Here is a 23,633-nt window from a genome sequence, read left to right as displayed (position 1 = left end):
ACCAAAAAAAAAGGGCAGGTGGGAGGATGGCAATTTAGGAAAACAGATTACGTAACACCGACTGGCCAAACCGGCCGTCGCTTCTGGACAAAGTGTCCAGACAGTAGTGGGAGGTGAACGTATGAACCGAAGACCAAGTGGCAGCTTTACAAATGTCCTCCATAGGCGTGGATCGGAGGAAAGCAACCGAAGCTGCCATCGCTCGGACCTTATGCCCCGTGACTCGACCCGAGAGCGGGAGATCAGCCTGAGCGTAGCAAAAGGAAATACAAGCAGCTAACCAGTTTGACAAGGTGCGCTTTGAAACAGGGTGTCCTAAACGATTAGGGTCAAAGGACAAAAACAATTGAGGAACCTTCCGATAAGACTTGGAACGTTGGAGATAAAAGGCCAACGCCCTCTTACAGTCAAGCGTATGAAGCGCCGCCTCACCAGGATGAGAGTGGGGCTTCGGGAAAAATACTGGAAGGACAATGGACTGATTGAGGTGGAAATCAGACACAACCTTAGGCAAAAATTTAGGATGGGTGCGAAGAACCACCTTATCATGATGAAACACCGTGAAAGGAGGATCCGCAACCAAAGACTGCAGTTCACTAATTCGACGAGCGGACGTGAGTGCAATCAAAAAGACCACTTTCCAAGTAAGAAATTTTAGATGAGATTTGTCGATAGGCTCAAAAGGCGGCTTCATCAGCTGAGCTAAGACCACATTAAGATCCCAAACCACAGGAGGAGGTTTCAGAGGAGGATGGACATTCACTAAACCCCTCATGAAACGAGTAACCAGAGGATGAAGAGAGAGGGAACGACCCTCGAGGTGCCGATGGAACGCCGCAATGGCACTGAGATGCACCCGAATGGAAGTCGTCTTCAGGCCTGACTTAGACAGATGCAATAAATAGTCTAGGACCGAAGACACGGGAACCGAACTCGGGTCCAGATGATTCGAGGAACACCAGGATGAAAATCTGGTCCACTTCTGGGCATAACAAAGCCGAGTCGAGACCTTGCGAGAGGCCTCCAAAATCTCCCTCACCGCCTGAGAAACAGGGATCGAAGTCAGGGGGAGAGGAACCAAGCGGTCAGATGTAAAGACTGAAGATTGGGATGTAACAGCGAACCCCGACTCTGAGACAGCAGAGAGGGAAAGACAGGCAGAAGCAGAGGTTCCTTGACACTGAGCTGAAGAAGCAGGGAGAACCAGTGCTGTCTGGGCCAACGAGGCGCAATGAGGATCATAGTGGCTCCGGTCGATTTGAGATGTACCAGCGTTCTCAAGATCAGAGGGAAAGGAGGGAATGCATAAAGGAACCTCCCCCCCCAGTCGAGCAGAAAAGCATCCGCCTCGAGACGGTCCCGGGAGTACATCCGAGAACAGTAGAGGGGTAGTTTGCGGGTTTCCGGGGAGGCAAACAGATCCACCTGGGGAGTCCCCCAGCGGTCGAAGACCTCGCGCAGAACCCGAGAGTTCAGTGACCACTCGTGCGGCTGGAGAAGACGACTGAGTTTGTCCGCCAGACAGTTCTGCTCTCCCTGAATGTAAACCGCACGCAGGAATATGTTCTGGGAGACCGCCCATTCCCAAAGGCGAAGAGCCTCCTGGCACAGAGGCCAAGAGCCCGTTCCCCCTTGTTTGTTGACATAGTACATCGCCACCTGGTTGTCGGTCCGCACGAGCACCACTTGATCGTGCAGCAGGTGGACGAAAGCTCGCGCAGCCAGAAAGATGGCACGAAGCTCCAACACATTGATGTGGCACCGATGGTCCTCGGCCGTCCACAGACCCTGCGTCCGCAGACCGTCTAGATGTGCACCCCACGCGTACTCCGAGGAGTCCGTGGTCAGGACCTTGCGGCACGGAGGAACGAGAAACAGCAAACCCCCGGAAAGATTGGAAGAGTTGGTCCACCAACGGAGCGATTGCCTCAAAGAAGGAGTCACTGTTATCGGAGAAGAGACTGGGTCGCGATCCTGCCGCCACTGAGAGGCCAGAGTCCACTGAGCAAGCCTCAGATGCAAGCGGGCGAAGGGAGTGACGTGGACCGTCGACGCCATGTGGCCCAGCAGAATCATCATGTGCTGAGCCGACACCACAGATTGCTTCAGACAATGGCGACTCAACCGAAGCAAGGCCTCCCGCCGAAGAGGGGGGAGGAAAGAGCGGAGGCGAACCGTGTCCAGCACGGCTCCAATAAACTGGAGAGACTGCGCCGGACACAACTGAGACTTGGGAAAGTTCACTTCGAACCCCAGTCGTTGAAGTAAGAAGATAGTCTGTTGGGTCGCTAAGATAACCCCCTCCCTGGTCGGGGCCTTGATCAGCCAATCGTCCAGGTAGGGAAAGACCTGCAGCCCCCGAGAGCGCAGGGCCGCCGCGACCACCACCATACACTTGGTGAACACCCGAGGGGAGGACGCCAGACCAAAGGGAAGAACCCGATACTGAAGGTGCAAATCTCCCACTCGGAAACGCAAGAACTTGCGGAAAGCGGGATGCACCGGAACATGGGTATATGCTTCCTTCAAGTCGAGGGAGCACATCCAATCCCCTTCTTCCAAGAGTGGATATAACACCGGAAGTGACAACATACGGAACTTCTCCCGGACCAGGCACTTGTTGAGCCTCCGGAGGTCCAAAATGGGGCGCAAGTCCCCGGTCTTTTTCGGGACCAAGAAGTAACGGGAGTAAAACCCCCGCCCCCTCTGATCGAGAGGCACCAGCTCTACTGCGCGGAGGTTCAACAAGGCCCTGGCCTCGATCAGGAGAAGGGCCAACTGGCTCCGAGTCTGTGGGCAAGCTCTGGGTGGCATGTCTGGAGGCTGCACGGAGAAGTTGAGCGAATAGCCCTCTGAGACGGTCCGGAGCACCCAAGCGTCGGACGTGATCCCAGTCCAAGCCTCGTAAAAAGATCTGAGTCGACCCCCGATGGGAATGGGGTCTGGCGGAACTGCGGAGGGGGCCCGCCCCCAACCGCACATCCCGTCAAAAGGACGGCGCAGGCTTGGACGCTCCCTGCGCAGCGGGCTTGGGGGGGCCACCCCTACCTTGTTGGGGTGGTCGCCGGGGTGGCGGTCTCGAGAAGGCCGGCGTGGACTTCTGAGGGTACCTCCTCGGGGGTTGCCGAAAGGGTCTCTGCGGCGGGGCCTTAGGTTTTGGGCGCACCAAAGAGGCCAGTGAGCGTTCCTGTTCTGAAAGCCTCTTGGTCGCCGCCTCTAAGGAGTCGTCAAACAACTCTGACCCCACGCACGGCAAGTTCGCCAAGCGCTCTTGCAGATTTGGATCCATCTCGAGGGTACGCAGCCACGCCAGCCGGCGCATAGCCACCGCACAGGCGGATACCCTCGAGGCAAGTTCAAAGGCGTCGTATACTGCATGGAACAAGTAGAGGCGCAGCTGGGAAAGATTCGACATAAAAGTGGCGAACCTGTCTCTATGGGAATCCGGGATCACCTCATGAAAACAGGGGAGGTCCTTCACCATCGTACGCAAGAATGAAGAGTACAAAAAGGCGTAATTCAGCACCCTCGTCGCCATCAGAGAGTTCGCGTAGGGGCGACGCCCGAATTTGTCGAAGGTCCGTCCTTCCCTACCAGGTGGGACCGCTGCCGACACCCTGGAAGGCTGCGTTCTCTTTTTTTTTTTCCTTATTATTTTTTATTTTCAAATTTTGCATAAAGTGTACAAAATACTAAAATACAATTGATAAATACAGAGTATCACTTTTATATCTAATACATCATATTTCTAAATATATTTTTCCCCCTCACCCTCCCCCCACCCTTCTATTACTTTTCACATATTATTTTTAATTTTCAAATTTTACATAAAATGTACAAAATAATATACAATTGATAAATACACAATATCATTTTTATATCTAATACATCATATTCTAAATATATTTTTATCTCTTCTCCCTCCCCCCACCCTTCTTTTGCTTTTCATTCATACATTACATATTGTATAACATATTATATATATTATGTATAAATTATTTTCATTACCCCCCTCTATGTGCGTCACAAAAAAGATATTTAAAAGAAGAAAAGAAGAAGAAAAATCCTACTATTTATTCATTGCAGTATTTTATCAATGGCCCCCATATTTTTATAAATTTAGTATATGTCCCTCTTTGTATTGCTATTGTTCTTTCCATTTTAAATATATAACATATTGTAGTCCACCAAAATGTATAATTTAGGTTATTATAATTCTTCCAATTATTAGTTATATGCTGAATGGCAACCCCAGTCATAATTAATAAAAGCTTGTTATTTTCTGGTGAAATTTGACTTTTTTTCCTCATCATCATTCCAAATAATATTGTATCATATGATATTGCTATATGATTTTCCATCAATTTATTAATTTGTGGCCAAATTGAATTCCAAAAACTTTTAATGTAGGGACAATGATACAGTAAGTGATCTAATGTCCCTGGTTCCAGATTACAGTGCCAGCATTTATTGGACATAGAATTGTCTAATTTTTGCAAACGTGTAGGGGTCCAAAAAGCTCTATGTAATAAAAAGAACCAAGTTTGTCTCATAGATGCTGACACTGTACATCTCATTCTCCAAGACCAAATTAGTGGCCATTGAGATGCATTAATTTGATGCTTAATCTCAATGCTCCAAATATCTCTTAGACCATTTTTTGGTTTTTTATTCAAATATCCAGATATTAATTTATACCACAATGCGGCTTGATGTCCAAGGAAGTCTGTTTGAAAACATAAGAACTTTAAACTATATTGATTATTCAATGTTTTCCATTCAGGGAACCCAACCTGAATGGCCTGCTTCAATTGCAACCATTTAAAACTTTGTGTTTTATTAAGACCAAATCTATGTTGCAATTGTGAAAAATCTAGCAGTTTACCTTCTGAAATAACGTCATCCAAAGATCTAATGCCTGCAATATTCCAGTTCTTCCAAAGGATTTGAGCTCCGCCAATTTTGATCTTGGAGTTTATCCATAGAGATTGATTAGTTGATTTGTTTATTGGGATAGGTGTTAATTTACTTATAAATCTCAACGTTTTCCAAGTATCCATTAAAATTTTATTTTCTCTGTATCTTCTAGGCATGTTAATACTTGGAAGGTGAACTAAATTTAGGGGAAACATAAAGCGCCATTCCAAATATAACCAATCTGGTGCATTATCTATAAGTTCTGGGAGGATCCAATACATACCCTGACGTAGAATATAGGCTTGATGGTACCTATAAAAATTTGGAAAATTTACCCCTCCCTCCTTAATTGATTTTTGCAAAGTTACTAAGGCTATTCTAGGTGTTTTACCAAGCCAAAGAAATTTCGTTAAAATACTATTAAGCTTTTTATAAAAGGACCCCTGAAAATAAATAGGTATCATACTCATTTGGTAGCAAACTACAGGCAAAATCATCATTTTAATAGTTTGAACTCTTCCCCACCAAGAAATATGTAAGGGGTTCCATTGCTCACATAACTCCGTAACTTTTTTTAATACAAATTTTTCATTTTCTTTTACGGTATCTTCAATTGTATTTTTGACTTGAATGCCAAGATATTTAAATCCTTCTTCTTTCCATATGAACGGAAAAGCGTCAAATAATCCTTTTACACAATGAACATTTAAGGGTATAATTTCAGATTTATTCCAATTAATTTTATAACCTGAAAATTTACCAAACTTATCAATTAATTCCAATAAAGATGATAAGGTAGATTCTGGATTTTTCAAATAAAGCAAAATATCATCAGCATAAGCCGAAATTTTATATTCCATATCTGAATATGGAATACCCTGTATCTCCCTCGTTTGTTGTATTGCTAACACTAAGGGTTCTAATATAACATCAAATAACAAAGGAGATAAAGGACAACCCTGTCTAACTCCCCTCCGCAATTGAAATCCATCAGATATCATATTATTAATATTTAATCTTGCAATCGGGAAGCTATACAAAGTTTTTACCATTTGTATAAATCCAGAACCTATACCAAACCATTCTAAAGCTTGATACATAAAATTCCATTCTACCCTATCAAATGCTTTTTCTGCATCCAAGGAAACTGTAAAAGTTGGTTCATCTATTTTTTTTGATAAATTTAACATATGAAATAATAATCTAGAGTTATTAGAGGAATGTCTTTTAGCAACAAAACCCGTCTGATGCATATCTATAATATGTGGGAGAGCTTTGGCTAATCTCAAAGCCAAAATTTTCGCCAAAAGTTTATTATCCACATTTATTAAAGATATAGGCCTGTAGTTCGAAACCAAAGTAGGATCTTTATTTGGCTTAGGCAAAACAATTATTATTGATTCAGCCATAGTACCTTTAATATCACCTTTTATAAGTTGTGTTTGATATAAATTTAGTAAATGTGGGGAAAGGATATTTTGAAATGTTTTATAAAATTCTACTGTATAACCATCACCACCTGGAGCGGATCCAACTCTAAGAGATCTCAATGCTGTTTCTAATTCTTTTAATGATATAGGTTCATCTAAACTCCGTTTTATATGATCAGGAACCTTAGGTCCATTAATTAAATCTAAAAAATTTTTACCATCTTTTTGTCTCTCCAAATAAGGCTCAGAAGAATACAGATCTTTATAAAATTTTAGAAATTGTTTTAAAATTATATTTGTTTGATTTGTTATTATACCATTATCATCCTTTATCCCATTAACATTAGTTTTCCTTTTTTTTGCTTTAAGATAATTTGCCAATAATTTCCCCGCCTTATTAGAATTTCCATAATACACTGCTTGTTTGGAAAACAAATCCTTTCTTATCATTTTTGAAGTTAATTCATTATATTTTCCTTTTGCTTTCAAAAGAGCTTGCAATATCTCATTTTCCCATTTGTTTATCAATTTAGCTTCTAATATTTTAATTTCTTTTTCTAATTCTATATATTGCATTTTATTCTGTTTCCTAATAAAAGCTGAATATGATATAATATTTCCCCTCATAGTTGCTTTAAATGCATCCCATACATTCTCAATAGATGTATCCTCCACTAAATTGATTTGAAAGAAATCATTAATTTGTGTTTTAAAATTTTCCAAAAATTTATCATCTACAAGCAGTGCATTATCAAATCTCCAAAGAGGTCTACTCTTTTCCAATTTATCTAGTTGTAATTCTATCCATATTCCTGCATGATCCGAAATAATAATAGGATCTATGGAAGCTTTAATCACCTGTTGCACTTCATTTGTTGAAACAAAAATATAATCTATTCTTGAAAATGATTTATGAACCTTTGAACAAAATGAAAACTCCTGATCATTAAAATGAAGAATACGCCATATATCCTTCAAATCACATGATTGAGCCAGATTATCTAAACCTAAAGATTTTATATTTTTACTTGGTTTTTTATCAAATAATGGATCCATTACAGCATTAAAATCTCCAGCCACCACTAAATTAGAAGTAGCCAGTGGTAACAACATATTCTGTAATTTTTTAAAAAATTCTGATTGATTCGAATTAGGGGCATATATATTAAACAACGTCAGGGCATTATTTCCCATACCTATATCAACATGTATCCATCTTCCATGTGGGTCTGAATTTATTACCTTAATCTTGGCCATACATTTTTTATTAATAAGAATTGCTACCCCTGCTTTTTTACCCTCTGCTGGAGCAAAAAAACATTCTTTTACCCACCCACCCATTAGTTTCTGTGATTCTTTTGTATTAAGATGGGTCTCCTGCAGACAGTAAATATCCGCATTTTGCTTTTTTAAAAATGCTAATACCTTTTTTCTTTTAATTACATGATTCAGGCCATTGACATTAATAGAATATATCTTAAAAGACATTATATATTTTAAAACTTATCAGTATAATCTTTTTCCCCTCTTCTTTTATATTTAAAATCCAAAAAATATTTTCTATGACACACATATTTACCCTTGAAGTATCCAATCCCTTATTTACTTTCTCCTTGATCATTCTAGTAAATACCTTCTTTTTCCCTCCCTTTCCCACCCAATATAATGACTGCTTAAGGATACACATTGGAACTGCAACCCGAACATTCTCCTCCTCTCTAGGCAACCAATATTCAATCAACATTCTCTTCTATCTATCTATATTAACCTTTAATATCTTTAGTCATTTTTTACTTCTAACATTTCATTAATGTATCTTTATCCATTTATCAATTTTTAATTTATATTTCCCTAGTATTATAAATTACATCATATAATTTTATCTTAAACATATATTTAATATGGTATTAATATTTTTTCTATATCTTATTCTTTCTCTCTTTATATTTTTATTGTCTTTTCTTTAGATCATATTTTTCTTTCTTCAGTATTTTAATATCTCATATTTTTATAGTTTTTCATAATATTATCAAAACCAATCTTGATATTTTATTTTAAAATATCATAGGTTCTGATTTAGAAAGAAAGGCTTTTAGTTTTTCTGGATCTTCGAAATATAAGGATTTATCTCCAGATGATACTCTCATCTTTGCCGGATAATATAATCCATATTTAAAACCTTTTTCTTTTAGTAGTGGTCTCATGTCTAATAGTCTTTTTCTTTTATTTGCTGTATTTTTAGCAAAGTCCGGCAAAAACCAAATTCTGGATCCTTTATAATTAAGATTTTTGTCTTTCTTGGCAGCATTTAATATTTCTAATGCTTGTTGGTACCTAAGCATTTTGAATATTAGTGGTCTTGGCCTGCCTTGATTTTCTACATTTTTTACTGGAATCCTATGAGCCCTTTCTATTTCCAGTGGTTGTTTTAAATCCAGTTGTAGTATTTTTGGAATTAAGTTTTCTAGAAAATGTATAACATTTTTCCCTTCTAAATTTTCTTGTATTCCAAAAAGTTTAATGTTTTTCCTTCTTCCTCGATTCTCATAGTCTTCCAGTTGATCTTTCAATTTATTCAATTCCAGACTGTCATTTTTGCATCTTTTTGCTTCACCTTCTATGGCCTCCATTTTAGATTCTAATATAGTTGTTCTTTTATTATTAACTTCCATTTGTCTGTGGATGTTCAATATTTCTTCCTTCATTTCAGACATATTGGTTACAGTTTCCTTAAGCATTTGTTTAATTTATCTTAATTCTTCCATAACTTCTGCTTTACTCAAAATGTCAGGTTCTTCAGCAGGAAGTGGGATCTTGCTTGGTGTTATTTGATCTTGTTTCTGTCTTTTTGCAGACATACCGGTTTCATTTTTTCCTTGTCGGGTGCTTGCCATTCTCTTGCACCTTTCTTGATTCTCTTTTTTTCCGATTTTACTTTTCCACAGCAAAAAAATTTTTTTTTTTTTTTTTCAACCACTTTGTCCAGTGAAAGAGCTTGTCTTCAGCACAGATATAAATCCGTTGAGGAAGTAATAAATATTTTTAGGTTCCTTTCTCTCAGGACTTTATTTCAGTTTTTGTGAAGGAAGGTAGTTTCAAAACTGTAACCGTTTCCTCCTTAGTATTGTGGAACTGTCATTAACTTGCCTTCTGTGCTATGTCACTCCAGTTTAAAAAAAACCGGTAACTGAGAAACAGATTTTCTTTTTATTTTCTTCCTGTTTCAGTTTCTTATACAGTTACAGCATTGACAGCACTAGTTTTTAAAACGGCATTGAAACTTTCCTTTTTCCTCCGTTGGCCAATTCAATTTTTATTAGCCTACCAACTCTGCCTCGCCGTATCAACACAGTAAAAAGCCGGTAAAAAAAAACAATTACCTTCTCCTCAGCCTTTCTTCAGTGTCGGCGGTTTTCAAATTATTTATTCTGTTATGTTTATGAGTTTCAATATCTCGTCGCTCCAGCACTGAGAAATCTATAAACTTCTGTCAGTTCAAATTTTCATCAGCTTTTCTTCACCTCCGTGCTTCATCAACACAGAGAAAAGCCGGCAAAATACAACCTCACTGTCTCCTTCCTTTCAGGTCTTCCCTCAATACCATCTGTATTATTAGATTTTCTTCGTAGATAGATTTTTTTTTTTTTTCTATCTGTTAGTTATCTGTCCCGATGTCGCGCCGATCCAGCACTGAGAGAAAAAAAACCGGCAATCTTGTTTTCGGCTCTCTTCTCTCAGGATCTGTCTCGATTTCGGCGGAGGAGGTCAATATCATTTGTCACAATTTTAATTTTCAATTAGAATTGTTTTTCCCCGAATTCAGCAGTAAGAGGATAAAATTATTTTTAAATCGTTGCCTATTTGAAGAGGAGCGTTACGATCACACTTCCATCTTGTGTTCGCGTTAAGCCACGCCCCCCTAGGCTGCGTTCTCTTAAGTGCCGACTCTACCAGGAGCGATTGGTGAGAGAGCTGCCCCTTCTCGAAACCCTTGGGAGGAATGGTGCGATATTTTGACTCCATTTTGGAGGGCACCACTGCGACCGTCAAAGGAGCTTCCAGATTCCTGAGGAAGGTCTGATGGAGGACCTTGTTGAGCGGGAGGCGAGGGGATTCCCGAGGGGGAGTGGGAAGATCCTGCTCCTCCAAAAACTCCTTGGTGTAATGGGAACCCTCCAACAAGTCCACACCCAAAGCCCCCGCCATATCCTGCACAAACTTCGAAAAGGATGAAGGTCTAGCAGGAGGAGAGGGTGACCGAGACTTCCCCGCCGAGTCGAAGGAAGAGGCCTCGAGGGAGTACCTCGGCTCCCTACCCGACCCCGAGCCCAATGAGGCACATGCCTGTGACCTCGAGGGGGTCGGAGATCGAGCCTGCCTAAAGGAACCCCTGGGTGAGCCGCCCGGGGTCCGGGGTATCGAGGCCCGTCCCTTCCGCCCCGGCGAGGAAGCACGGGAACTCTCCCTAACAGGAGACCGAAAAAGGCTGGGGTTATCCATACGGAGGTCCCGCACCCGTAAGGTCTCGCTCCCGGGCGGCGACGAGCGACCACGCCTCTGAGGTGAGGCCCGAGACCGCTTGGCCTTCCTCGGCCGGCGCCTCGCCCGAGGCTTGCCCGAAGGCGATGAACCTCGCGAGGACTCCGAGGACGAAGACGAGATCCTCCGCACCCGGCGCACCTTGTCGCGTTGGCGCACGCTACGCTCCGGCTGTCCCATCGAAGCCGGGTCCGAGGGCAACGCCGAGGTCGAGGCCGTAGGCGCCTCGGGAGCCGAAGCCCCAGTACCCGAGGCCGAGGTCGCCAACTGCGGGGCATCCGAGACCGAAGCAGTCAAGGCCGAAGCCTGCTGCAGGTACTCAATGGCCCCGGACAGCTCCGAGGCGATCAACGCCCGGAGCAAGTCCTGGAACGCCGGGATCGACATCCCCGGCGGCAACACCTGTTGACGCTCCTCAGAGGGCGACCTCGGTCTCGAGTATTCCCTCGGGGCGATTGACTTGGACACCTTGGGCTGGGCGGAGGCCGACCCTCCCGCCGTCGAAGAGCCCGAGGATGGCTTCTTGGATGATCCTGGAGCTGAGGAGGGAAGTGGAGACTTACCCGAGGCTTGCTTGGACAAGGCAACCAGCTTCGAAGGCATCGAGGATCGAGGCGAAGCCGAGGGCCCCGAAGCCGAGGTCGAGGTTGAGGCCGAGGTCAAGGCCGGGGCCGAAGCCGAGGCCGAACTCGAGGCCTTCCCCGACGGGGACTCGACGGAGAAAAGTTCCGCCATATGGGCCTTACAGCGTGTGAGAGCCCGCTTTTGGAAAGTGGCACACTTGGCACACGAGTCTGTCGGGTGCTGGGGCCCCAAGCACCGTAAACAGCACCGATGAGGGTCTGTTATAGACAGGAGTCGGTCACAACGACCGCACTTTTTAAAACCCGTGACAGGCCGGGACAAGGGCCCAAAAAGTGGCCGGGAACAAACAAGGTTCCACGGCCGTGGCTACCGGGAGCCCCCGGAGCGACGGAAAAAAGAAAACTTTTTTTTTTTTTAAACCAAAAGGCAAAACAAAGAAAGAAACAAAGCTACACGCAGCGACCGCGTCGAAAAAACGTACACAGCCGCGACGACAGAAGGCAATTAGAGCACAATTATCCACAGGGCTTCTGGCTCCGCGGATGAAATTGAACTTAGGACCACGAGGTGGGGATGCGCCCTCTAGTGGGCAAGAAGGCTAGCACATGCGTGGTGCAGTGTGCAAACTTGAAACTTCAATCAAGTTTGCTTGAAAAGCTATCCGCGCTGGGGCTCCGTAGATGACGTCACCCACATGTGAGAATATCATGCCTGCTTGTCCTGGGATAACAAGGGCTATAGGACCCTCCCAAGAGGAAAGAGAAAAGGAAACGCCCAGTTCCTGTAACACGTCTCTGCTTGATCTTACATACAGTAAAAGAGGTCCCAAAACGGACACTGGCAATGTCTGAGGCAGAAATCAGGCGAACCACAAAAAAAAATTTGACTAGGGAGAGTAGAGATGCCTGTGTGTCCTAACAGAACCCAGATTTTTGAGGTAAGAACCTAATACAGTGGAACCTTGGTTTACAAGCATAATTCGTTCCAGAAGTATGCTCGTAAACCAAATTGCTCGTATATCAAAGCGAGTTTCCCCCTTAGGAAGTAAGGGAAATTCGCTTTAATTCGTTCTACCTACAACCCTCCCCCCCCAGGCTACCGGCGCTGCTCCGTTCCACACCCCTTGAGGCCACTGGCGCTGCTCCATACCCCCCCCCCTCCCAATCCGGCATTCCCCGCCGAGCACCCAAATAGCAAAACCTACCCCAATTTGGCACCAGCACCAATGCACAGGACATGTCGGTGCCGGTGCCCGAAGATCCTCCCTCTTGGCTGGGCATCGCATCGGAGATCCTCCTTCTTGGCTGGGCTGGACTGGGCCTTGAGCATTTGCGCATGCTCAAGGCCTTCTGGTCTCGCTCTCTTCTTGGAGAGAGCGAGACCAGGGGTAAGGCACGCAGGGAAACCACACAAAAACCCCTTTTTAAGACCCCCAAAATAGCTGATTTAGGCTGTCAGCCTTACTCACTATGAGGTGTGCTGAATGAGAGAAACTGCAGGCAAAGCTGAAACAGCTCACAAGTAGATCCTGTGCCTCAATAATCTTGGAAAACTGTATTTCAAGTTTTCTGACTGCCCCACCACCACGGCCAGAGACCTTCGCCCCCCTTGGACACAGCGCACTAATACCTGGCAAAGGAACGCAGCCTGGCTCTTATTTCGGTCGCACCTCTATGGACCACTCAGCCTGTGCCCCACCCACTAGTGAACAAGTTCCTGATCTGATGTGCAGGGTGTCCAGGGGGCTTACTGCCAAGCAAGAACCTCTCCAGAAGCAGATGTTCACCAACGGTCTGTGATCTCTCGCAGTCAAGGATGTTCCCACAGGGAACATCCACACCACGAGGGCAAAAACTGCGAACAAAAATACCGAAATATCACGAAAGTAAACACGAGCAGAAAAGATAAGTTCCTACAGCCTGGCTTGTAGGAAGAAAGACTGGTGAGCAGAGGAGCATGCTCAGTGATGAAGTATGAGGGGAAGGGAGAAAAGGCCTCTGAAGTTTTGAGGCTTTCTACAGATCCTGGCAGGAGGAAGGAAATAACCAACTGATCCTGAAATAAAGTAGATTTGTACAAGAATTCTGCATTATGCAATTGTGCTAAATTTCACCCAGAGTAGCCTCATTTCTAGAAATATACATGGATATAGTCCAATCTTGAGTAAAGAAAATCTTTCTGTACATGACTAGTTAACTTATACATTTACAAATGCTAACATTTGATGTTTCCATTCAGTGAGACCGCATAATTTCTGGACTACAAGTGCTAGACATACCCGATTACAGTTTAGTTATCATTCTACTTAAACCATAGGAACTAGAAAGCAACAGATGTATAAATCCAAAATAACAGTATTTAATCCAGCTGCCTGATTGAATTTTAAAGTTTAAGCTTATATATATAGTATATATACACACAGACATACATGCGCTTTTTTCTTTTTACCTTATCTGTGATGCCCTAACAGTAACAGATTCATAGAGCTCTTTTTTAATAGGCTTCACCTTGTATTTGAACAAGGATGGATTAGTTATGGCTGTTTTCTTCCTGCAAAAGACAAAAGGAATCAGAATAACTTAATTAAGAAAGCAAAATACAGAGAAAATGCATTAAAAGGGGTAAAAAAATGTTTGCTATATTTTGGCATCATAGCTAATAGGAGTCAATGGGTCATTTTGTGTTGACTAAGTCAAATCCAATAATGAGACTACTAGAAGACAGAACCCAGGATACAACATCTAAAAGTTCTAAGACTGTGTCTGCAGCTTTCTACATACATTAGGCTCAAAATTTGGAAGCCTGATGATGTATGAGATGACATAAGAATTAATGGAACAGAAGTAGAACTGTATTTCACACCACCTTGAAATGTGTCAAAAAGCACTTCATTATATTTTATTGAAATTGGCAGTTCCAACAAGCTACATAAAGGACTACAACACAGAAGAGGAACACAGATCAGGGACCCATGGATCTTCATAGACTTTCCCAAGAGTGTTGATATAGCACAGTTACTTACCGTAACAGTTGTTATCCAGGGACAGCAGGCAGATATTCTCAACAGTGGGTGACGTCACCGACGGAGCCCCGCAGCGGACAGCCTCGAAAGCAGACTTGCTTGAAGATCTTTGTAAGAGCTTCCGAGTGCTGCACTACGCATGCGCGAGTGCCTTCCTGCCCGAGTTAGGGCGCGCGTCTCCTGTGAGTCCTCTTCTTTTCAGCTCTGCAGCCTTCGTTGCCTTCTCTCACCGCGGCTTTTTATTATTTTATTAAGTCGCTGTGCTCGCGTTTCCATTCGTTCTTAAAAAACAAACCAGTTTATTCGTTTTTTTGTTTTTTCTTTCCAGTCAGCGGCCTTTTGGCCTAGGCCTGGCCGCTCACCTCGTTCGGTACGTCGGACTTTGTTTTTTCTATGTCCCGGCCTCTTACCGGGTTCAAAAAGTATAGCCAGTGCAACAAGATCATTTCAATCATTGATCCCCATAGTCGGTGTATTGTTTGTTTGGGTCCTGAACATTGCCCCGATGCTTGCTTGCGCTGCAACCTCGGGCCTTTCAAGGTCGATGCTGTGCCAAGTTTCTCCAACTTTTTGGCACTATGGACCAACCGCCTGAGAATGTCTCGGCCTCGGCGATGGCCTCGACATCTAAGTCCTCGACGCCAGCTTCTGCCTCCACTAAGGCCTCCACCTCTTCGGTCTCGAAGGCCTCGCTGGCAGCTCCTCTAAAGTCTCCTGTCTCTCCTTCAGGTACCATTCCTAAGAAGCCTCCAGAGTCTCAGGCATCCCACGCTGTATCCGCAGTCCTGCCAGCCTCTTCGAGACCTCCAGCTAAGCATGCCTCCAAGCATCGGGAATACTCATCCTCGAGTTCGCCCTCCTTGGAGCGCACTGCTGCACCTTCGATACCTGATCCCTTTGTCTCGGTGCCTATGTTCGAGGACATGTTAAAAGCCATTCCGACCACTCAGATTTCCTCGGTTGTGAATATGCTGCCTGCTTGTCCTGGGATAATCACACTTTTGAATTATGTCAATGAAATGGAAATATTGTGCACAATGTGCAAAGATTCACTAAAATATATAAGCAAGATTTCTCTGCAGAAATTACAGCACAGAGGAAAGGCGTTTATATCTGCTTGCACTTTGTTGCACACACATAAAAATATCATAAAATCAATCTTTTTCTTTTTTAATCAAAAGTGTCAGGTGTTTTTTTTTTTACATTTAAATCTGATTTTTTTAATAAAGTGCTTTTCTAAGGAAAAAAAAACTATCTAGTTTTCTATTTAAGATATTACACAGTTCAAAAAGTTATTAATCATGAAACGATTAGTTTTTAATTATGAAGCATGAAGCTATATATTCAAGCAATGTTTACATTTTTTGATAAGTTTTGATAGGTGGAGAAATGTCCACAATGATCCTGTTGTGTGTGCGCTTGTATAACAGAAGGAAATGTCTTTCTTATAGAAACAATTTATAACTCAGGAAATGCATGTACAGCAGAATACTTACAGGAAGTTGTAGCAAAAGCTATAATAAAATGTGAACATAAATTCAAATGTCTAGTGTTCAGTTTAGTCACAGACAACGCTGCAAATATGTCTAAGATGAGAAGAAATGTAGAAGAGCATGAAGAGAATATCAAGGTAATAACACATTATTGCAGAGAAGGAGCAGGGATGTTGGCTCATATCTCTGCCAAAGAGAAGCTGGATTAATCAGGGCAGATGCTCAACCACCTCCCCGAAACAACCACTCAGCCTAGAGACTGTGAATTTTTTTTACCTGTGGGAAAGAAGATGCAGCTGAAGGGGGGAGATGGGATGGTTTTGCCACTACCAGATATACCCTAAGAGAGTACCAGCAAAACCCCAATATCCCCCTAGGCTCAACTGAACCAGAATAGAAACAGGAGCCAGTCACAACAGCATGAAGCCTCTGGGAGACTGTCCATCATTTGCTGGAGATAGAGATATACTGGCTGACCAGAACCCTCACCATTCTATAAGACAGAGTTAAGTTGTGCTCTCTATCTCCACAGACATAATCCATCAGTACCTGGATTCATAAGCTGCTGATGACAAGGAATTTGGTCTTCAAAAGTGCAAATTTACAAATAAGACTGTCAACTATTTTGCAAAACTTTTACCCATTTAATGCAGATGCTTTGGGGGGTTCAGGCTCCTCATCGCTGTCACTAATCACTATTGGCTCCTCAGCATTGCTGCTATTGATGTAACCATTGGACATTCCATTCTGTTGTAGTGGAGCTTTGACTTCCAGAATTTTGCAATGCAACCTAAAATAAATCAACATTTAATATAATTTAAATTTATAATTTGCATGTTCTGCTTGAATGTTGTCCTTGCCTTGTATACCCTTCATCACCACACAACACAGGCAAATAAAATATAATTTTCATTCCTGCATACCACTTATGTAGAAACTCTCCCATAAAATACCTTATCTTCCTTCACCTGTCAACTATCCCAAAACACAATATTCAGTAAATCTGAATGCAAAATTCCCTTTATGCATTTAAGAACAGAAATAAATGGTAGGCCAATCTAAAAGACATCATCATCACACCAAACAGGAAGAAAGTGAAGGAAAAGAATCTTTGTACTGAAATATCCAAATTACTAACTTGTAACAATAGTTAATCATTTACAAAATAATATAAATCCTCACAAATGGATGATTTCTAAGGGCTGAAAAGGAGAAGCCTCTTCAGCTTACACTGCTCCTAACAGCTCTTAAGAATAGCTATTGTGCATGTAAGTAGTTTTCCAACCCAAATTCACAATTTCTCAGTCTCTAACAAAGCTTACACAAACTTGGAGAGTGAATATAAGAGGATTTTTATCTTGCTGTCCACCGAGAACATCCAAAGCAGTTAAGTAACTTTGGCTTTCTCCAAGGACAAGCAGGATGCAAGTCCTCACAGATGAGACTTTCTAGCTACAAGCTGCTTTCAATAAGGGGGAAACCCAATATGAAAGGCACTGCAAGAAGCAAACACTAAAACAATTTTGCTAAAAATGAGACTGCCTTACAAAAGAAAGAGAGAGAGAGAAAAAGAAAGAGAGAGAGAGAGAAAAAGAAAGAGAGAAAGAGAGAGGGAGAGAAAGAAAGAGAACCATCTGGAAACAAGAAATAGGCTGGAAGGGAGGGAATTTGATTTTCATACACAAAGAAATTCTAGAGGACTAACAAGCCAAACCTATCACCATGTCAGGAATCCCTTAACAATAATGATATATGAATGTACAGACTAAAAATAGAGAATGATACAGGGACAAATTTGTTCCCATCCCCAAGGGATCTCTATCCATCCCTGTGACTTCTGTTCCAGTTCCATCCCTGTAAGCTCTGTGCTTATTTGCATAAGCCTTGAACACTTTTGTTCAAGGCTTGTACTGATTAGGACAGAGCTTGCAGGGATGGGGCAGGGATAGGGACAGAACTCATGGGGACAGGATGGGGATGGAGTAAGATCCTGTGGGAATAGGGACAAATTTGTCCCTATGTCATTCTCTACCCAACCTCAAATGGGTTTATAAAGTTGTACCATAGCTGTGTCAGAAGCCCTGACATGACCCTCAAGAGACAGGCCTGCTTGGGCATAAGCAAAGGAAATACAGTCTAATAGCAAACTGGATGAAGTATACTTGCTGTCAAATTCTGAGTGGATCTACTAATGCAGGGCTCAACAAATCCAAGGTGACTAAAAATTTTCTGTTAGTACCTTGGATTTTCATGCCCCTCCTTAACTACCACCAAGCAGAACTTCCTCTATACAGCTCTGTGCAAGTTTGAAACATGTGGCACAGAGACCATTATTCTGGCCTCATGAGATTTGAGAACCACAGATCAACACAAAAGTTCCTGCACTGCACGACTGAGATTCATACAGTCATGCAGTACAGGAAGCAGCTCCTTCTCTGGTGGCCATAGACAGCACAGTGAATGATTCTGAGGACTAACTTTGGGTGGCAGGATTGAGAAAACTGGTTCATGATGAAAGGGGGACAAAAAATCAATAGACAAAGCTGTGAATTTTTTATTTTTTTTTTTTAGACAGTCACAGAAACTACTCAGAAATGTATTTGACTTCCGAGGTTCATAGGTTAGTGCTTCTGTGAGTTCTATAACAAACTCAACAAATGATAATTCCCAACACTCATGTAGCATAAAAAAAGATTAGGGTCTTACCTTGACAATATCTTTTCTAATAGATAGGAATAGTATGCTGAACCATAGGGTACTTGATTCATTCTCATGAGCATAATGCAGAAAGATGAACAAATACCTCCTTCTTCCCGGTCTTTACTGCCCCATTCAGTTTGTCCCAAAGCATGTCAGAGCTCTAAAGTAAAGGGCAGGAGAGGGAGCGGCACGGGGAAATCCACGAAACCAAGATTCTGATCTGCTCATATAACGATGTAAGAACCAATAATGAAATTGTAATTTATAAATGAAAGAACATTGCCATTGAACAGTAAAACACATCAAATAAAAGCAACAGCTTGAATATTAGTGGCGCTCAATAATCCTGTAGGCACCTGTAGGTTGAAAGACTGGAAGTCTGACTTCCTGGTTAATGTGAAATACTGAAACAACCTTAGGCAAAAAGGAAGATACTGTACGCAAGATTACTCTCGCTTCCATGATCCTTAGGAATAGTTCTGTGCAAGACAAAGCTTGCAATTCTGAAACTCTTCTAGCTGAGGTAATTGCAACTAAAAATACTGCTTCAATTGTAAAATCCATGAGATAAGCTTCCTCCAAGGGTTCATAAGGGGTCCTCCTGATACACTCTAACACTATGTTGAGATTCCAGGAAAGGAAAGACTCAGAAAAGGCGTTTCTCACTCCTCTACAATTTGATAGCTCTCTCTCCCTTTCCTTCATCCCCTCCCCTAGTCTAGCATGTCTCTGTCCTCCTTCATTCCGCCCTCCCTTCCTCCCCTGCGGTCCTTCAAATTTACATTATTAGCTGTGTCAGAGACTCATACAAGCTACATCTGACCAGCTCTAAGGCCTCTGCAAAAAAAGCTGTATCAAAGGCAATATGACATGGCAGAGAAAGGCTCCAAAGACAACCCAAGGCAATCTGTATAATTTGTTGCTGATAATTTAAGTTTGAAGGATCACAGTGTAGGGAGAAAGGAAGGAAGATGGAGACATGCTGGACATGGAGAGGAAGAAGAGAACACAGATGGGAAGGAGATTTAAGAAAAGATAGAGGAAAGCAGAAACTAGGGACTAATATACCCCCTCCCTTTTTACAAAATCACACAAGAGGTTTTTAGCTCTGGCTGGCGCACTTATTTATTTATATCTAAAATTGCTTAACCGCCTATAACTAAATGGTTTACAGCATAAAACATTCACAATGATTCAAAGAGCAACATACACTTCTCCCTCCGGATTCGCGGGGGATAGGGACAGAGCCGGACCGCGAATGGTGAAATACCGCAAATATCTTCTGGTCCGGCTCTGACCCACCCCCGCCTCCCTCCTGCCTTCCCCCCGGCATCCTGGCCTTACCTGGTGGTCTAGCGGGCTTTCGGGGCAGGAGCAATCTTCCTACGCTCTTGCCCCGTGCAGATCGCCATTAGGAAATGGCTGCTGTGAGTTCCCGTAGTCTCTCGAGACTATGATGGGAACTCCCCACATCAGACATCTGACATCAGAGAAAGGGCGGGACCGCCGGAAGAGGAAGTAGCGTAGCGCAGGGCTCAGAGAAGGGGCAGGACCGCCGGCAGAGGAAGCAAGCTGGGCTCACTGGCATCCGGAAACAAGGTAGACAGCTTCTCCATGCGGGAGGGGGGGAGGCTGTGGGGGTGCGAGCGGTCCTTTGGGTGGGGGTGCGAGCGGTCCTTCGGGGTGGGGGTGCGAGCGGTCCTTCCGGGTGGGGGTGCGAGCGGTCCTTCCGGGTGATGAATCGGGCGTCCATGGGGGGCATCAGGCTTTCAGGATGGGGACAGGACTTCAAGGGGGGACAAGACTTCAAGGAGGGACAGGACTTCAAGGGGGGATAAGACTTCAAGGAAGGACAGGACTTCAAGGGGGGACAAGACTTCAAGGAGGGACAGGACTTCAAGGGGGGACAAGCAGCAAACGTCGGGGCAGCGAACGGAAAGTCGGGGCGGGTGAAAGGAGAGTCGGGGCAGCGAGAGGAGAGTCGGGGCAGCAAACGGAAAGTTGGGGCGGGTGAAAGGAGAGTCGGGGCGGCATGCGCAGTATACCCGTGTGCACGGTATGTAATAATTTCTTTACATGGATTTGTGTTCCCCGCGCGCTATACCCGTGTGCGCGTTTTACACGGGTGCGCGGTATATGGGTGAAAATACGGTATATATAAGAGAGGAAAAGAATTTGGAAAAATTTAAGAGCAAACTTAAGAGTTTTCTTTTTAAAGATGCATTTAATGAGTAAACGAAATGCTAATGACTCTTTTTATCCTTATATTCATTATAATCTACATTTGTTTCCCTTCCTCTTGTTTTTTACCTTAAATGTTTTTCCTTTAAATACCGATTGTAATTTTATTAATAATTCTCCCTTTTGTTCTGATATTGTCTGTATAAGTTGTTTTATTATGTCTAATAGACTTAGACTTTGTCTAGGATTGTTTGTATTTGTTGATTTAATATGATTATTTGTGTAAGTCCATGTTTGTGAGATATGTTTCCCATAATTTTGTATTTTATTTAATGTGCATCGCCTAGAATTTGGAATAGGCGATTAATCAAATTTCACAATAAACTTGGAAATTTGGAACTAATATCTAAAAAATGCCTTGTCTCCCCGTTTAACCGTGTCAGTTATTTTTTCTTCCATTTGTATCTTTGCTTTCCTGACTATACGACCAGCCTCTCTCAACTTTTCCAGATATTTTTGCCTGTCTTTCTCTTTCTGCGATCTTTTGTAGTTTATGAAAGCTAACCTCTTATTCCTTACCTTCTTAGTTACTACTTTTGAGAACCAAAGTGGTCTTTTCCTTTTTCCTTACTTGCCTCACAAAAAGGTTTGTTGCCATTACAATAGCTCCTTTCAGTTTTGCCTACTACCATTTCCACTCCTTCCAAACGTTCCCATCCAGACAATAATTCCTTGACATAAACCCCCATCCGAACAAAGTTAGTTTTTTTTAAAGTCTAGAACCTTTGCTTTTCAATGAGCCCTCTCTATACCCATTTTAATATTAAACCGTACCATGCAGTGATCACTGGATGCCAGATAATCACCCACTGTAACATCAGAAACACTTTCCCCGTCTGTAAACACTAAGTCCAGTATGACCCCATCCCAAGTGGGTTCCATTACCAACTGCTTGTACAGTTCTCCATGTAGAGAATCCAGATTCTCCCTACTTCTAGAAGACACCGCAATAGGGATACCCCAATCAACATCCAGAATGTTAAAATCACCTATTAGCAAGACTTCCCCTTTTTTAGAATATTCTGAATGTCTACTATTAAATCTCTATCTACTTCTTCCATCTGTGAAGGAGGCCTGTATATCAAACCAATGTAAATATATTCACCATTCCTTCTTTCCAAATTGAACCACAGTGCCTCTTCCTTGCTCTGCAGATCTCACAATTGTGTGGCTTTAATATGATCTTTAACATATAATAATAATAATTTTATTCTTATATACCGCCAAAGCCGTGGTAGTTTGAGGCGGTTTACAACAAAGAAGAGCTGGCCAATCAGCGAATATAGGTACAATGTAAGATCATCAAAATACAGGAGAGCATGAAAAAGAGATGAGGCATGAGAGATCACATACTCCCCCTCCTTTTCTTCCTACTCTGTCTGTCCAGAACAGATTATAGCCTGGTCATGGTTCTCTGTGAACCATGTCTCTGTGATCACCACTATACTAACTCCTCTTCTGTCACAGCTTCTAGATCCAGAATCTTGTTTCCCATATTTTGAGCATTAATATATCCTATTTTCCAGACATTGCCCCCTTTTCCCATCCCTGTAGAGGTATTCAGTGATTTACTTACCTAAGGGCTTATACTCACTCGGGAGCTTTGATCACCCTGCCCCATCACTTCTAGTTTAAAGCCCTCTTCAGATGATCTCCAAAGGTTTCCGATCTCCTGGAAGGAACCTCCCCGCAGGGAACCTCCACAGTACGAGGGCGAAAACCGCAAACAAAAAATAGAGCAAAAAAGATAAGCTTCTACAGTCTGGCTTGTAGGAAGAAAGATTGGTGAGCAGAATCGCATGTTCCGTGATGAGGTATGAGGGGAGAAGGGAAAAGCCTCTGAAGTTTTGAGGCTTCCTAAAGATCCTGGCAGATGGATGGAAATAACCCATTGGTCCCGGAATAAAGTGCGATTGTACAAGAACAATGAAATTAGTGAGACAGGAAGGCAGCTCATATGGACAGAGTCCAGACGCTACATCTTTGCTCTGTGGAAAACGAAGAACCGAGGAACTTCGAGCCAACGTCAAGCAGGAAGTCACTTGTGCATGCGCAATACAGGCAGTCTCAAAGCTTCGCGAAAGCCTTAAACTGACAGTACACTTTAATACTGTCTGTACCGGGCTTCCTGGATGACGTCACCCACATGTGAGAATATGTTGCCTGCTTGTCCTAGGATAACAGGCAAGTTAGACTGAAAAACCTTTACTATTCAGTCTACTGTAGGATCACACAGTGAGATTTCACATACTCTGATTATGCTGTCCTCCTTACTGGGAATGGCACTTCATTTTGAATCTCTCCTTTAGCAAAGCAGGAATGGATGAGATATGAGTGTGGAACCTGTGGTCCTACCTATGCCTCAATGAGGTAAAGAAGGTGGGAAGGATACTACGAGGGGGGAAAAAAGTTTTCCACAACTCTATGATAGTCCAGTGAGATTTGTATTCTCCCTCCCCTGTAAATCCAACTTTTCTTCCTTCTGTATAATGTATATATGTGGAAAAATTATATTCTTACCTTTTAATTTTCTTTCCTTTAGACGCAGCAGATGAATTCAGAGACTAGTGGGATAGCACACATTTACTAGCAGGTGGAGATAGAGAACTGATTTAACAGGTGGTCATCATCCGGGATTGCTAACCAAGTACGAATCTGGATATATTAGCGACAGCGTGGGCTGAGGACTTGCATTGCCAGTTGACT

General features: G+C 42.9%; 1 protein-coding gene across 3 annotated transcripts in view; it reads right to left on the bottom strand.

The window, feature by feature from the left end:
* BAZ1A (bromodomain adjacent to zinc finger domain 1A) overlaps nucleotides 1–23,633 on the bottom strand; it is a 510,052-nt gene that overhangs the window by 443,313 nt on the left and 43,106 nt on the right. For all 3 annotated transcript variants that reach the window (XM_033951344.1, XM_033951343.1, XM_033951345.1), the window contains exons 4-5: nucleotides 16,627–16,776; nucleotides 13,920–14,021 (exon numbers count right to left, since the gene is read on the bottom strand). In XM_033951344.1, coding sequence (XP_033807235.1) covers nucleotides 13,920–14,021; nucleotides 16,627–16,776 — 252 coding nt within the window. The remainder of the gene's footprint in view (nucleotides 1–13,919; nucleotides 14,022–16,626; nucleotides 16,777–23,633) is intronic.

This window comes from Geotrypetes seraphini, chromosome 7 (assembly GCF_902459505.1).
Source record: "Geotrypetes seraphini chromosome 7, aGeoSer1.1, whole genome shotgun sequence".
Lineage (NCBI taxonomy): Eukaryota > Metazoa > Chordata > Amphibia > Gymnophiona > Dermophiidae > Geotrypetes > Geotrypetes seraphini.
Note: the sequence above shows the minus strand (reverse complement) of the source record. Positions and strands in the feature narration are given on the sequence as shown.